Source organism: Rhamphochromis longiceps, linkage group LG10 (assembly GCF_057381845.1).
Source record: "Rhamphochromis longiceps isolate RC_006_pf linkage group LG10, R_longiceps_female_GT1.1, whole genome shotgun sequence".
NCBI lineage: Eukaryota > Metazoa > Chordata > Actinopteri > Cichliformes > Cichlidae > Rhamphochromis > Rhamphochromis longiceps.
Window position 1 is genome coordinate 24,458,608 of NC_140566.1, and position 17,114 is coordinate 24,475,721.

Genomic DNA, 17,114 nt, shown 5'->3' on the forward strand with positions numbered 1-17,114 from the left:
ACAAATGTGAATGGTAACAGTATGTTGCCATGAGAACAGTTTCCCCACAAAGGGTTAAAAAATGGTTTCAGGCTTAATTATGCAGTGAACTGAGTCAGAGAATGTCAGGACTATTGAGACAGGCAAAGAGAGCAACAATTGTTCATGGACCTTTTTCATGCTCAACAGTCTGGAGCTTCTTAGGTCTTTATTTGGTTTTTGATTAAATACTGGTGATGTGGTTTAAAGGGACATAGACAAGACAAATTACAGTCCCTTGAAACATTATGTGACTGTAAATCTGCAAGCAAATGCTGGATGAAATAACAGTGTTTAAAAGATTGCAGGATCATAATAGCCTGGGAATGTAGCATGTAGACAATCTAGAGTTCTGTTCAACTGAGACCTCAGAGCACTTGTGATGCTTGCAGCCGTTACTGGTGTGTTAGTTTACTATTATTATTATTATTATTATTAACAGGGAGTCTGATTTAATAGCTTAAGAGGAAGCCTGTTACACAGTGGTCTGGATCTTGCAAGATATATTGGCATGATTGTCTGATCTGAGGGGTTCGGGTGCAGAATAAGGCATTAAGACTTTGGAGCTACAAAGTGGGGCCATTTCATCTAATGATTTACAAGTAATCAATGAAAACTTAAATGCGTCTGTGTTGTGAATGGGACGGCAGTGTAATTCTGCTAGGACTGGAGTAATGCGTTATCTGTCTTGCTGGCTGCATTTAACTGAAATCCGTTAAATACATCAGTTAGGCACGTATGCAGTGAGTGGCAATAATCAGCAAACAGGAGAAAATGGTGCGGGGTTATGGATAGGATGTTCAAGTATGTCATTGAAGAGTATTGGTCTGACCTTGGAAATATTTCTAATCTGTACCAAAATGAACGTAAGATATGTTGTTTGGAGTCAAAGTGTAGACCAAGAGAGTCAAACTGTATTCAGTGTTTCCATTAAAGAGTTTCTTTACAGAATGTTTGCAGGATTTTTCCTTAAATTGTGGAGAATCATAATATTTTCTAAACACCTTTTATCAGGTGAAGAAGCACATAGATTTGGTTGGGGGTATTTTAGATTTTGAAATGAACTTTTAAGTAAATAAATGAATATATTCATTGTATTCCGAGTGCAGTGGAACAGGCACAGAAATAAAGTGCCTAATGTAGAATTTTGGACTTGCATATGTTTATCTATACAATACTAACACATGACTGAGATAAACTCCATAGCACATAACTGAAAAAACCACATTTTAGAAAGTTAAAACCATATGCAGCTTTCCTCTCCTCTGCCTTAGCCTGTCATCCTCACCCCTGTCGAGGATGGATATTTGATGTTGAGTGCATGATGTAAATGGTATGTTGAAGAGATGACTTGACTCGCTCCATATGCCTTTTCTTGTTTGACTGCCTCTGATTACAGAGCAGATACAAGTCTTAGAGTAGACACAGGGACTGGGGCGTGTCTGCACTCGCAGTCAGACACATGGGAACAATTACAGTGTGTGGGGTACTGGCTCCTCTCTGTTTCTCTGTCTCCTTCCCTCACTCTGTCTCTTTTGTCTATGTCAGGCCATCTTTTTGTTTATACAATCCTACTCAAGGTGGTACTGATTCACCGACTAAGCATCTGACTATTTGTCTTGTGATGCATTTCAAGAAAGTACGGAACTCCAGTAACTTGCTTGACTCATGTTCTCTTACTATTCCTGCTTTTGTAGATGAAAGGGATCATTTTTCGGTTCCTTTTATTCGTTTTCATCATATAAAATACAGATTTAGCTTTATTGAGTAAATTAGTTAAATTGCTGTAGCACAGTATTTTGATTTGTAATTAAGCTTGTATTTTATGAACCAGTTTTTGGATTGACCTTCTTGTGATTTCAGGTTTTAACTTAAGGAGAAAAAAAAGCTATAAGAATAGGCTGAGTTTCAGTAAGGTAAATATAAGACTGTTGAACTTCTTCGCTGCCACTGCTTTCTAGCCTTTTAAAAATCATGGCAAAGGAAATGTTCCACTATGTCAGCGGTGGTGCTCCTTAGCTACAGCTACAGCAACATGTGAAGTAGAGGGGGGAAAACCATACCATCTGCTCAGTACATTTATAATTATTGGCAGATCTGCATTTATTGGCCAAATTCCTTGTTGGAACTGCTGATTTGTTAAAAAAAAAATCATCAGTTTCTCTTAACCACCCTCAGCTGTCCTGTGTATGTATCCTGCGTGTGTGAGAATGTAAAAACCTTACATGCTAATAACTTTGATTAATCATCGCGTTTCAGATGGAATTGCTGGACAAATTCCCAGTGGAGGGAGGCCAGAAAGACCCTAAGCGCCGGATCATTCCATTCCTGCCAGGTAAGAGTTGAACACACAGTCCCTCAACGACCAATCACAGAAAAAAAAGAAATGGCACATAACTGGGCATTATTAGGAATAAATGGAGAATACACCATTTTTACAGGCCATCCCAATTAAACTTACCTGATTTAAATTTGTCTAATCTTCCCTTCAAGGCTGTCTTCTGAAGGCCTTGTGATCCACTTCTAGTGCTATTTTTAGAGTCCTTCCTGAAAATCCCATCATGACCACTTATTTTGGGTGCTCTGTGACTTCGTCATGGACCTCAAATGTGTGCAGACAGCAAAAATTTACTTTCATTCAGCAGTTTTCAGTTGAAAGGCCCACGTTTCCCAAACCACAGTGTATCAGGAAACCAGGGTCATGCTCATCATTTTGTTTGACATTCACTGGTTGTGCAGCGTGAATTTGTCCCTTTGTGTAAAGCTGAAGGTGTCGAGCTCTACTTCAATGTCCCGAGGCGTCCTTAGTCCATTAGTTTTCCATTTATGTCCTGACGAGTCTGGTCACGCAAACCTGTGTCAGTTCCTACCGGCCCTACTCAACCAGATTTGCTTCCCTGTCACTTTCTCCATAAAATCAAAATCACATTTAAGGATCGCTGTCTTGACATACTGACAGAGATTCAGCATGCAACACAGAGGTAAAGTGCAAAGGCACAGAATGAGATGTCCATAAAGTGATTGAGGGAAAAATCGGCCAGAATTAAATCAACAAAGTTTAGATTTTTAAGGGCTGATTCACACAGAGCGATTTAACCACAGCTCATGTGCTTATAATACGGAAAGGTTTTTGAACTCCTGTGTCGTGTCCTTGCTGCAGTGTCACGTCCTTGTATTATGTGTGCTCCCTTTGATCCTTCAACCAAACACACTGGGCAGCAATGACTTACTGATGATGACCTTTAAATGAACTGGAGGAAAGCCGAGTTAATCTTTTACACGTGCGCTTAGAAACCAACTAGAACAACCTGAAGCAAAGGTGTTGGGCATAAGCATATTGTTTCTGCCACTAAGCAAGAATATTTTAATGCATGTACTTTTTAAGCATTGGACTAAACCACATTATCTCAGCAAATGGCCTAAAGACACATTATACCATCTATGTGAATCAGTGCTGGAGCCTTTTAGAGAAACAGACTATTTGCCAGTGTTGCATGTATTTTTAACAGAAATCTGAATGTTATACTCCATATTCATTATGATAATCCCAACTCAGCTCCATCATTCTCCTGGCTGAATCATCATTGAGAGAACTGGCTAAAATATCTTCTTTTTAGTTTTCACTATTTTTTTTTTCTCAAATACAAATGGCAACAAAGTTTGTTTTGAAAAAGGGGGCTTTGGGTGTACTTGACCAACTTTTGAGATCCTGCTGAAAGTAATCCTTTATGAAAGGAAGAAAATCCTTAATGTCAACCCCACCCACATCTCCCCCACCAGGCTTGGGATGTGTGGGGGTTAGGGTTTTTTTTTTTTTTTCTTTAAATGCCCATGCAAGTCTGGAACTCATTGAGAGGATGCTCATACAAAAACACACACGCATTCACCCCGTTTGATGAAATCTAAGTAGGAAAGGAAGGAGAGGGAGATTTTTTTTTTTTTTAAAAGATTGCTTTTCATACCATCCTTTTTACATCTAAGCACTGCATACTGATGCATTAAACATCTACATTGAACTCTGAGCGTGTGCTTCCTGTTTTTATTGCCTGAATAAATTTAGTGCCGCTGAGGATGGCACTAAAGTGCTGCTTCTTTGGTGCTGCTAAGGCACCACAAGTAAAGGTCTGATTGGACTCATGGACATTTGCATGGGACGTCCTCTAGGAATGCTGCTGTGGAGCTGTTTGCATGCTATATGAAGGTTTTTATCCTGAGTGGCTGAATACATGGAGATTCAAATGAAGGCCCATTACTAGCATCAGATCGGACCTCTGTCTGAGAGGGATCCCAAGCAAACAGTCTTCTGAACTGCACAGTATTCATTGACAGCCAAGGGGAAATAAACCCTAAAACATTCACTTACAAAGCAAAAGTCTGGAAAAAAGACGGGGGCCAATCTCACAAGGTACGGAAGTGGTTTTCCCTTTCTGGTTTGGTTTGTTCAAGGCCCCAAGTTGTTTTTACTCCTTGGTATCTCTGCATCAGCAAAGTGGTTTGTCAGTAAGAGTACACACTGTAGAACTTGTGCTTTCTTCTCTTTGACAAGCATTGACAGCATTTTTACTCTGAGGTCAGATTTTGGCCTTTGGAAGGAATATGTTAGAAGTCCAATAAATACATAACTTTATGTATTTTTCATTTACGAAGTCAACTCTTTATCTTTAGATAGATGGTGCCATCTTGGTTTTGTAGATTGATTAATAAATGACATAAAGATAAAATGATACATTTGATGTGTTAATCCCACCATTCAGAGTCAGGTTGAAAAATAGTGAAAACCTGTGGAGGAATGTGCACCTGTGTAGTAATTACAACATAGGCGCAAATCAGTATTTCTTCTTATACTCCGTACACGCCTAGACGTTGTGTTATTTAAAACCTTAGTGGCCAAGTCATTTTGTACAAGCCCGATTTAATTACAAAACAAAAATAAGTCACAGAAATATCCTCAGTTTTCTTAGCAACTAAAGTGATATAAGCCATGTCCAAGCAAAGTCCAGAAAATTTCCATGTAGTATGAAAACACGTGGATTTAGAACATTTTCTTTCACGCCGTTGGTGTGCATAGGTAGAGAATAGTATTTATTTTTTAAAAATTAAAAATATATGCCTTTTTGCTGCTTACTTAATTTATTTTTTCCTCAAGACTGACCCTATTTTTACTAAGTCCCGACTGAATACCGGTATATGCACGTGTCAAGTAAAATCCGAATACGGTCTCGAGTACACAGTTTTGTCACAAGATCCCAAGTCCTTTTGTGTTTTGTGAAAGTATAAGCAGCTCAAAATCTCCCCAAAAAGGCTAATTGGGTTGGTGAATGTAGTCATTAAGATGTGAGGGATTCTGAGAACAGCTTTCTTTGGGTGAGGTAACAATAACCTCTCTATGTATGGCCATCTTAGCCTGCCTTTTTTCTCCATCTAGTTTGCTCAGTTTTCCCAGGAAACAAAAGCTGTTTGATACTTTTGGTCACTACTGACTCTGAGATTTGCCAAAATGTCCACCGTGCCTCAGCCATGGCTCCAGGGTAGCAGCATTCCACCCTGCCCAAATAAGCCCTTTTCATCGGCTGCATCCATGAGCTGCCGTGCATACAAAGTAGGCAGTGTTGAGTCAGTGCTTCTCTCCTGACCCCAGAGAGCTTTGGAAAACCTTCAAGAACACTTTCTTCTTGAGGAGTGATGAGGGGAGGAGAAGAAGAAAGAGACAGAAATAGAGAAGGAGAAGTGTGTCTGAGGGTTGACTTTCAAATCTCTTTAGTTTTTCAGTGCTGTCCCAACAGCGTCCCCTCGACTGCTCTGGCAAGAGCTTGCCAATGCCATAGAGATTCGGAATGTCTTCTCTAATTCTTCTTCTAGTTAATCTCACTTGTAACAGTCTCCCTTATGTAGTATGATCTTGTTGTCCTTTGCAGTGTGGTAAAATATTAAAGTCTACTGTTAATCAGACCACGCTCGTTGACACTAGATTTCATGTCTTTATTTATTGTTGCAATGCATTTATCTGCAGTATGGGAAACAGTAGTAGCATAATAGTTAACAGCCTTGGTAAACAAACATTATGGATGCATTGCTTATTGTACACATTTTTAAACTCTGCCCAAACACTGAACCTGTGGGATTCACCGAGAGAGATGAACACACCATTTTTAATGTAGACTAAAACTTACAACTGACCGTTGGCATTACAGCAAAAAAAATTGCCAAAGTTACTATGCTGTGGCTATCTATTAATTATGTACAGCTTCCATACTGTCCTCATGGGCATGAATGTCGTGACAAATTTAGGATTTTTAATGAATTCTCTGAACTGTTCTTTCTTCAGAGTGGAATGATTTTACAACAAAAATTGGGTGGACAAGCTTGTGTTTATTTTGGACTTTCTCTAATCCACACAGGGTCAGAAAGAAACGTATATGCTCAAATATATACATACATTCACTTAAATCTTTTTAAAAAGTGGTACTATTCTACAATGTCTTTTAACTTGACTAGACCAACTAATTGTTAGTGATCTTGACTGACTATAGCTTGTAGCTTGTCTATGCCAACATAAAAAGGATTTGTTTGGCAGCACTCATTGGATTGACCAATGCTCACTACAATGGGGAAAGTCCAAGGAACTCTGTGAAGATCTAAGAAGAAATTGGAAAGTTCTAAACAACTGCGGATTCCAAGATCATCAGTCAAATCATTCAAACAATTATACATAAATACAAGGTATTTGGATATACAGTATTACCACTTTGCCAGGGTTGGGAAGGAGACCCAGGCTGTCTCTGATGAGAGGAAATTGGTTGGGATGTTTCAGAACAACTGAGGAACCACCAAGACTCAAGCCTGTTATGAACAAGAAACTGTTGGACAACCAATTTTCAATGAAATTCAAATTCACTGACAGAGGCGAGGCTGCCGGACACTGGCGCCACCGGGCCCTCTGACCACCACCAGTAGGCAACAGGTGAAGTGTCTTGCCCAAGGACACATCTGGTAATCATACCAAATCACAACAACAGTCGCCTAAAGACGCTTTAAATTGTAAGGTAAAGTTAAAGTAAAGAGCCTACAATCATACAGAGAAAACCCCAACAATCAGACGAACCCCCCTTTACTTATTATTCCCTGATGGTTAAATTAATATCCACACAAATCAATTTTCCTTTTAACTGACATCATCCGCAGGTTGTTTTTTTTGTTTTTTTTTATATTATAGTAAGCTTCACTGTCTTACTTTTGAGCTTCCTTTTATTGTGTTATTTATACAATATCCTGGGGGGGTTTCCCATTTGTTTTGTCTACCACCTGAGTCAGCTTGTAGGTTGTAGTGAGAGCAGGGATAGTTTGGTAGGGTGTGGAGGTTGTTTCTTTGAACGTTGGGTGTTGGTAGTTTTCTGTAAAATGTGCAAGATCTACTTTTTGTTTGGTGTGAAGTCACCACAAATATCTACTCCAGTCAGCAGTATACACTTGTACAACCTTTTATACTTCTGTCTCACCTTGGCCCTTCCTTTCATTATTACTTCTTTTCTTGAATGCTTCAGATTCACAGAACAAAGAGAAAAGTATTAGCATAAACAGTTTTAAGCTGCGTGGGTTAAAGAAGCAGCCACTTTTTTTTGTAACAATAGAGCTTTTATATATGGATGGATGGATGATGTGTCAGCAAGTCTGTTTCAAAAGCAAACACCAGGACTCCTTGATGGCGGTAATATTGTAATCTGTCACCTGCATTTAGGATCTCATTACATACACAACCTTTTGCCCTGCTATACTGTATTTTTTAATTAATATGTCTCAGTGTGTCTATTGTCAAATGAGAACGAAGAAAATATTCACTCTTAAGTTTTTCACATGCCTTTGAATAGAAAAGAGGGCTATTTGTAGCCCTTTCTTGTTATTGTTATGGTGAACTAGCTTGCCCGTGCCTGTGGTAATGCGTGCCTAGCGATAAGAATAAGGGAGCAGTGTTTAAACTGTCAAACGGGCACTCTTTGCCTGTCCTAAATCATTTATTAACTTGGAAAGGCCAGCTATTCACCCACCTCCTTAGCCTCCTCATTGTGCTGTCACTGTTATTGATGATGCGACTGTGTTGTGTCTGCATGCTAATTCACTAACTACATTTTGGGAAAAGCCACGGTTTTCACTGTCCTTCAGTCTACCTGCAAGTTTTTCTTTTAAGTCACTACTTAAAGAAATCAATCAAGGTTTTGTTTGGGTGGGGTTTTTTTTTGTTTTTGTTTGTTTCGTTTTTCAATATAGCTTTTGTGTATTTTATATGAACACTTGCTGTGGAAAAGATTAGAATTATTATTTTTTTCTAAGGTATATGCACATGTTAACTTGACGTATGTAAAGGTAGGTTGCAGTATTTAAGTTCCTAAATCTGATTTTCCTTGTTTGTTCCAGGAAAGATTCTGTTTAGGAGGAGCCACATCAGGGATGTGGCAATGAAAAGGCTAAGACCTATTAATGAATACTGCAGGGTGAGTATTCGTTATGCAATTCTCTACTTATGCTAAGCATCAACATATATACGTTATAAAATGCATTTGTCAAGAGAAAAGAAACCACAATCTGTGTACATTACATCACAGCTAGCTGGGTCCCCCCCCCCGTTTTTTTTTTCCCATCACATTCAGGCCCATTTTTAGTCGTCCAAACACATGCTTATATTAAGTAAAGTCAAGCTTGTAGTCAAACTACAGCATTTGCATAACAGAAAGATTTATACGTTCACTTTGTTGCAGCTTTATGAATAATGCTGCTGCCCTTGCGATCTAAATTGGCACTGTGCGGTGTGTGGCATGCTAAACATCCCGGAGCAAGTCTTTGTGACCGCAGGCATCCACTCTGCCGATGTGTTCTAAAAGGTCCCCAGGTGCTCTGTTGTAGACTCTGACCTTCCTGCAAAAAGAAACACGCCAAAGGAGAATTTTTCTCAAGGGATAGATGTGTATAAGGGGGGAAAAAAGTTTCTATGTAGCTAAATGAGAAGAGAATGTTGTTACACCACACAAAATGTAGGCCTTATGACCCCCTAGAGCAAGACAATTGATGAATGTTGCCAGGGTGCAAGCATGCTGTAATGTGTGTGTGTGTGTGTGTGTGTGTGTGTGTGTGTGTGTGTGTGTGTGTGTGTGTGTGTGTGTGTGTGTGTGTGTGTGTGTGTGTGTGTGGTGTCTGTTTTGTCATTTTGAAATACCGCAGCTCATTCCATAAGTGAAAAAAAGGATGATGCAAAACTTGTGCCTTGTCCAACCCATTACATTGCTTTTTACCAGAGAGATTATTATTCACTTAACCTCAAGAAAAGGAAAATCATGCAACTCTACATTCTCAAGCTCCACTGCAGATGAGGTTAAACCGTATAACTGCCAACAGCTAGCAAGTAATTGTTTCATTTCAACAGGAACGCAACCACCACAGCCTATATAAAATAATCATGATTGATGCTCATCTTTTTAGCCTCTGAAGTAAAGTCGAATAGCAGTTTAAAGATTTTCATCTTTCTCAGTGAGGTGCTTTTTTATGGATACATATCTACAAGGCAGATATCTTCTGGAGTTGTGGTGGTTGCCACAGGCAAAGCATTTTCCCGTTGCTGAGCTAGCTCCAGTCAGCATATCCACACAACCACGGGCTATGTTTTTGTTAAATTTTACAGGCGTGACTTGGGGCTTTAAAACATGCACAAACATTTCCTTATGTCTCTCTCTACGAAGGAAACTTTGCTTCTGACTTAGCCTGTACTCGCGCTTTTACGATTTTCAGCTGCCTTATATTTTAATTGCTTTACTTCTCTTACTCCATCAAGACCCTTGTGAAACCATTACGGAAAAAAAATTGCTTCCTAAGGTGGAACTGACTGGTCACTTCTTCACCAGTAAAAACGGCAATTCTTCAGGCCTGAGAGTAAAGCTTTTATGTATGATGAACAATGCAGAGGACCGAAGGGGCTCTGTGTCATCAGGGGTTAAAGGAATGTGCAGCTGGTAGGCAACATCTTTAACCACTTATGTGAACAATAAAGGTAGGGGAGGAAAGGGTAGAGTTGCTGGTTCATGTCTGAGGGTGTGGGTGTTTTATGGGAACGGCTGAGACAATTTCAGTGGAATTGCCACAGTCAAATTTGAAGTTGTGCAAATGTATGAAAAGCCATAAAATATACCTGCTTAGCATTATTGGTTTAAGGATGCCTGCCTTTAAAATGTTTCAGTGCATATAAGCTTTGCTAAAGTTATGTTTAAAGACAGAAGGGAAGCAGAGTGAGACTTAATGTGGTCCAGGAGTGACTGTGGCTCAGGAGGTAGAGAAGGGCATCTACTAACTGGAAGGTTGATGGTCCAATCCCCAGCTGCTCCAGTCTGCATGCCCAAAGGGTCCTTGGGTAATTGCTCTTGATGCGTTCATCAGAGTGTGAATGTTAGCAACACTGACTTGCAGTGAAAAGCACTAAATAAGAGTCAGTCCCTTTACCATATTGCTTTTAAATTCAAGCAATATGGTATCTGTGTCCAACACATTTGTTAGTGATTTAAAACATCCATCAGTCCTTTGGCAGTATCATACATGTCAGAGCTAAGCACTGCCAGCGAAGAAGTTATTGCAGTAGCGGTAAAAACAAGTCAAAACTTTACTGGAGGATCAAAAATGGCATTTCATCCACCCCCACATGTAGTCAGATTGACAAGGTACAACTTTGTTGTTCTTACAGAAGAGCTGAGTCATCTCTTCTGTTGTACAGCTGAGGCTTTGTACTGACTCATTTCAAATTTCCCTGGTTATGAAACCTTGTTTTTCATATTGGGAAGCAAAGTTGGATGAAAGGTTGGATTAAAAAAATAGAAAAAAAGAGATCACTGGGAAGGTCAAATAGCTGATAAAAAACAATCACATAAAACGTCTCTTTAGAGATTTATTTAGACCTCGCTTATACTGTGGAACAGTACAAAAATCACTTATGCAGATAACATGAGCATCAAGATTTTTTTTTAACATATGGCTAAGATGCCCTTTATTCTAATTAAACATTCACTATATGTATGTACATGTGAGAGCATACTATACACTGACCCACACTGCCACAGTGTATTGTACCTTCTGAGAGGTTGGTCTTGCATTTCCATTATATATTTTTCCTTGGAGAATACACACAAACACGCACAGACAGACACACACACGCGTGCAATTACGTTAATGCTGCCTTCTATAAAGAACACCCATAAAGTCCATTTGCCGTAATGTACCCTGAGCCTCCCTCTTGTCTCCTCCCTGGGGAGAATTGTAATGAGCGGTCAAGCCACATGCTCACACGTGGATGGAAATAAATCTAAGGATTGCATCCTCTGCAGCAGGCAGAGATTTTGCACTCTGACCTCAGTTACGGCTCAACATCCTGGGCTGCATGACTAAACGTTGCGTGGGTCCTCTGAAAGTCTTAACAACACAAGATTTTTTTTGAAGCCTAATAGTTTCGAAGCCTAATATTTACCATGAATCAGCAAACAGGAATGAGGACACAAATCTCATCTTTTCTTTAACACAAACATATGACAAGGAAAACATAGTGCATGGGACAAGGACACTCTGGTTACGTCTTTGGCTTCCATTCCACATCCGTCAGTCCTGACGTTACATCAGCATGTGTCAGAGAGTCCAGGAGCTAGGCTGTGCTTCCTGGAAGGACAAAGCTGAAACACTTAGGAGTATTAAAATTAGAGGTAGAGACCAGAAGAGGAATCTTGATGGGTAGCACTGAGCTGATCTTGCCAGCAAATGGAGGAGTTGCATATTTTCTTCATAGCTAAGAGGGATAGTCTCCACAAGGTCATTGATGGGAGTTGTTTTTTTTCTTCTGGTTTGCCACATCAAGCTGGTGAGGTGATTATTCGTTCTCCTGCTCCCCCTTTAGAGGGTTGATTGAGAGCAAGTGGAAAACAGCCAGATAAAAAAATTAATAGCTGCGCATGAGTAATGACTAATAAAGAAAACTGAATGTGGATGTTTGTCTTTTATCTGTTGTCAGGACTCATCTCTCTGCTGCCGGTGATCCTAAAAAGAGGAATAAAGATTTTACCAAAAAATAAAGAATGGAAGATTGTGATTTTTGGGATTTTTTTAATACAGCTTTTGTTCTTTCTATTGGAAACCAAGCGTTGCAGGGTAAAATAAGTATGAGAACAGACATAAAAACTTGAGGCCAGGTCAAATGAACACCGTTTTTATCCTCTGGTTGACCTCCCTGTGCACTGAAGTGATTATGCGTGTCAGTTTGTGTGTTTAAGTTTCCTGAAATCTTTGTGCACGCAGGCCCTCATTCAGCTGCCAGTCTACATCTCCCAGTGCGAGGAGGTCAGAGTGTTTTTTGAGACCAGACCTGAAGACCTCAACCCACCCAAGGAGTGAGAAGCACACATGTACCCAAACACACCCTCACATATCTCCTTAACTATTAAAAACCCTTCCTCTTGTATACAATGGTAAATCATTGTTCCACTGGCTCATGGTATGCCATGTCCTGCGAGATCTGCTGGTAATGAACATTCATTATACTCTCTAATGAATATGATTTCATACTCCCGCTCAGCCTTCTGTTGGGGTTTTCTAGTAGAAACACACTTAATAGGTCCTGTTTTTAAAGCTGAGCTTGCATTTTTGCTGGAGCGGAGCGCGGACACCAGCCTCTACACAGCTGAGTCCACATAGTTTCTTGATAATCTCACTCTCAACACATTAGCGCAATATCCAGCACTAAAAGTAACGCAACTGTGTCGTTATTAAGCTTACATTTAGGGCTGTAGGGGTTATGGATGGCCTAGAGATGTTTTATTTAATTAATAAATTTTGCTAACAGCTGCAGAAAGGCAGCGTAGTCATGTCCTCTCCGTCGAAACATCTTGACGTGTGTTGTCAGCTGTTAGGAAATCCACTAGATAAGGCCTGTGACTATATTTATGTATAAACCTATCACATCCTGATGTTTTATAAATGCCATAATGCCATTCAGGAGTGGCATGCACTGAGTGAGCAGCTGGGGGTTCACGCCCAAGGACAATTAACAGGACAAGAAGCTGTTATGAAGATTGAATGTGAAATGAGCTCCTGCAACAGCCTGCCATGTTGTCATATATAATGCGGACAGATTTAATCTTCCTTTGAAGTCTGCTGTGTGCTGCCGTCAAGTACTTTACTGGGGCCAGGCTTTAGGAAGACTGCTTGATTATATTTACTTCACTCTTTTGACAAGATGAGCCACTTTCAGTATAAAATGTGATGAACGTTAGCTAAATAACTGGAATTTAAAACAGCCCTAACTTGTGTGTACGTACTCTTACTTTAAATAGTGAATTCAAGTAAATTTGTGGGGGGAAAAGATCTCTCCCAAAACTGGAATTATCACAAGGATTTGGGTGTTATTTTCCACATGCAGCCCCTCTGTATGAAGAGTTTGCATTTGTGTTCTCTGATATTGGAAAACTTTTCACTCTATTGGTGGTATCAGGATAGCAGATCATGGCAACTGTAAGCTGATACCAAACAAAAAGTATGTCTAAAAGTTTCCGAAGCCTGTCGGTGGAATATGAATCTATATTTATAAGTTATGACACCCAGTCCGCACTCTTGTTTGTTCTCACACATCTCCACATCTTTTTTTCCCCCTTTCTTACCTCGGGGAAGGTTGCCAAGGACCCATACTTCCCTACTCCTCATACAAAGCCCCAAGCATGTATCAGTAGAGACGGGGGAGAGAGAGGGAGATGTGATTCCTTGAGGCAGATGAATATAGGAAGGACCTTGGTTTGTCTTTATTGAAATTGGATTACTGCTTTCTGCTAGTGCAGCCTGTTGCTTGGCTGACTGACAACAAGGCTGCTGTACAGCAACTGTAGGAGAAGATTTATCATGGCCTATAAATCTACTGCAACGAGTAAGACATGTTATACTTTCTTCTTAAGAGCAGCAGAGAGGAGAGGAAAGGAGAGGACAGGAGAACTCAATTGTAAAGAGGAAGTAGATGGTCAGTGAGTAAAAAGGAAGAAAGAAGTACAGAAGAGGAAGTGTTGCAAGAAGAAGGCAAGGAAAAGGAAAGAAAATGCAAGGAAGATCGTTATAGAAAAAAAGGACGTCATATAACCTAATCCAGAGAGAAGATTAGGCACAGGGAGGGATGGAGCGATTTTCTGTGAGCAGTTGTTTACTGTAAAGTTTAGTTTGAGGTTTCAAAACTTCTTCACCTTTATTCTCTGTATGAAAACAAAGTATACACATGCAGTGCACGCGCAGATTCATGTGTTGTAGTCCATTTAGTCGGTCGCCCTGAGTATTTCTTATTATAATACCCTAATTGGCAAGCTTGGAGGTAAACATTCACAGAGATGAGGTCTCTGCAATTAACAGTTCTATCAATCCAATAATCCTTTATGTGGCTGAGAGCATTGATGTTGATGCAGAGAAATGGACACAGAGTGGCTGCCAAGGAAAACAATCAAGGGAGATAAAGCAGTAGGTTGAGCAGACGTGGAAGATGTGAGATGGAAAAAAGGAAGGCACTGGTAGGCTATAAAGTAAGGGTGCGACGTTTAGATAACGAGGGACAAACAGAGCAAATGCTGAGCATTAGCCACCAGTGACTTTTTGAGGCATCTGGCCATTGAATCAGTTCCTGACTCTTGCTGTGGAGTGATGGTCTATTTATCTGGATAATGTCTAAACCAGACACAGCAGATGCTGTATTGAATTTAACATCAGCCCGGATTTTCGGGATCAGCTATCTCAAAGCTTTTTATTCACATTAGCCTGCGTTGCAGACATGGATCTGTTTTCTCCTGCGTGACAGTTTGTAGATCTGATGGGTAAAGAGCCTTTCTTTTTCTCTTGTATTTAATTCCTCCAGCAGTACACGTGTTAAATGATAGTGAGATTAAGTAGAAATGAATAATTGGGGATGCTGTTCTATTGCTGTTGATGTTTGTTTTTAAGTTATTTAAGTGGGACCTTCATGAGTTTGTGAATTATGTTAAATATTATTAGTATGCTGGTTCCATTCCATTTTGGTATGTATGGTGTGGTCATGTAATGTTTTCTTTTCTTTAACAGGGAACCCATTGGGAAGAAGAAATCAGGTGAGATAGCTTTGATTGTGTATTTGAAATGAAAGGTAGGTTAGTTAATCATGAGAATCTTGGCTTTTCTCTGATAAACTATGTATTGAAAGGAATAAAAGCAAGTCTTCAGTAATTACCTCTGTGTCATATGATAGGACGTTATCTCCATCTAGTGGTCACAGGTTGAACAAACCAAAACAATGACTTTATTAGAAGACATTCCTTCTATACTGATGTTACAGTACTGTTGAACCAAGAAACAAACATTGTCCTTCTCTGTTCCTCTTTATATATACTCTGTATCCCCTCAGTTCATCTTTTATTCTTAATTTTGCATCCATGTTATCTTTTTCAGTTTTCTTCTCCATTCATTTTCCTTTCCCTCAGGGTTTGTGGAGAGAGCAACTACTTTCCTAAAGCGAGGTAGTAAACACACTGTCATGCTTGGTCGTGCTGTGTGTGTAACCCCAGTGGGTCGTTAGTGGCCCGTCCCCCCTCTCCTTCCCTGGCCTGGGCAGGTGGGATGTGGCTCTGTTGAGGCTTGGGGCTTGCATTGGTTCTGTTAATGATAAATTGTTGGTGATTGACTTTTGGAACTGGTGTGGGTCATATCTCAGCTCTATTTATATATGTTGTGTTGGTACAGGGTAGTAAAGTTATGCTCTACTATGAATGCATGACCCTGTATAGTAAGCTTGGTTATGCTAACAGCAATACATTGAATCAGGGAGTTAGAAATAGAAAAATTATATTTTAATCACTAGATTTAAAGATGCATTGAAATGTAAAGGATCGAAGAAGTTGATATTATAAAGGAATCCTTTAAAATTTATACCAGTATGTTTCAGGATGCCATTGTCATTAATTAAGAAATTACAATTAATAAATTTGTCATTTACATTTTTAAATATGGCTCTGTTTCAAATATATCAAATATTATGTTTAAGGTGAGCTAATTACGCTAACCGACTTAAATTGGTTTAGCTAGTGGCGCCATAGTGTAGTGATTTACAAATTTGCCAGAGATCTTTGGTTTGATCCTGGGAGGAAAAAAAAAGGTTTGAGGTTTTGTTTGGAAAGGCATCTGGAGTAAAAAATGTGGAACTCAAACACACAATGACTAAGGGAATAGTTGAAAATAGCTTGTGTTAAAAATGACTAGTGTTCCTCCAGTTCTGCTTTAGAGAAATTTGCATTACTAATATTCAAATCTTTAACTAGCATAATGGAGAAATTGCAGATTAAGCAGTACTAAATTTGGCTTTAATCAGATTATTTTCTTAGCTAGCTGCTGCTCACTGAAGGAGGCTAATGTTAACGTATTTTTAAGCTGCCCGATCAAGAAAATCTATTTTGTAATTACTGTACATACTTAATGTTATTATTATTTTGTTATTTTAAATCTGAACTTTTTGTGTGCCATAAACGCATTACTTTAGAATGTGTTTGATAGCACCTTCAGTGATTAGCATGCTGCAATTTATGCTAATGTCCCTTCATCGTGCATTTTATCAGTCAGCCAAGTTTTAGTGTGTGCATTTTTACACAACAAACGTCAATAGAAAAAGCAGAGTTGTTAGAGTTTTTATTTATACATTTTTTTAACAGTGATTATATTGTGAGCCCTCGTTTGTTACTTTATTTTTTTAGTGATGTAGCGCTAACATTGGTGGTGGGTCTTAATGATGCTGGTTTGTTTCTATAGACATGTCACAGTCATGGTGAGAAATAAATTAACCATCTACGCTTTTCAATCCATCCTCTTCACTCCCATTCTTCCTTTATTTCTCTCTCAGCTCGTTGTTTCCCCTCACGCTCCTTTCCAATCACGTACACTGCCTCCTCCGTCTGGACTCTGAGGGAATCTCAGTAATGTACATAAGCCCCCTCTAACAAAAAAACTTTTTACTTAATAGCTTTTGCACAAATTGCGACCTTGGAATTATTCTTGGCATTTCATCAAAAGGCAGTTTTTTTTCCTCCCACTTA

At 39.4% G+C, this 17,114-nt stretch overlaps 1 protein-coding gene across 4 annotated transcripts in view; it reads left to right on the forward strand.

Annotated features, from left to right (window-relative positions):
• The window catches only part of sh3pxd2b (SH3 and PX domains 2B), a 33,784-nt gene that overhangs the window by 8,431 nt on the left and 8,239 nt on the right, over positions 1-17,114 (forward strand). For 2 of the 4 annotated variants that reach the window (XM_085421069.1, XM_085421071.1), the window contains exons 3-7: positions 2,278-2,353; positions 8,428-8,504; positions 12,331-12,422; positions 15,118-15,143; positions 15,513-15,548. In XM_085421069.1, coding sequence (XP_085277195.1) covers positions 2,278-2,353; positions 8,428-8,504; positions 12,331-12,422; positions 15,118-15,143; positions 15,513-15,548 — 307 coding nt within the window. The remainder of the gene's footprint in view (positions 1-2,277; positions 2,354-8,427; positions 8,505-12,330; positions 12,423-15,117; positions 15,144-15,512; positions 15,549-17,114) is intronic. The other 2 variants (XM_085421070.1, XM_085421072.1) reach the window with 1 other exon arrangement.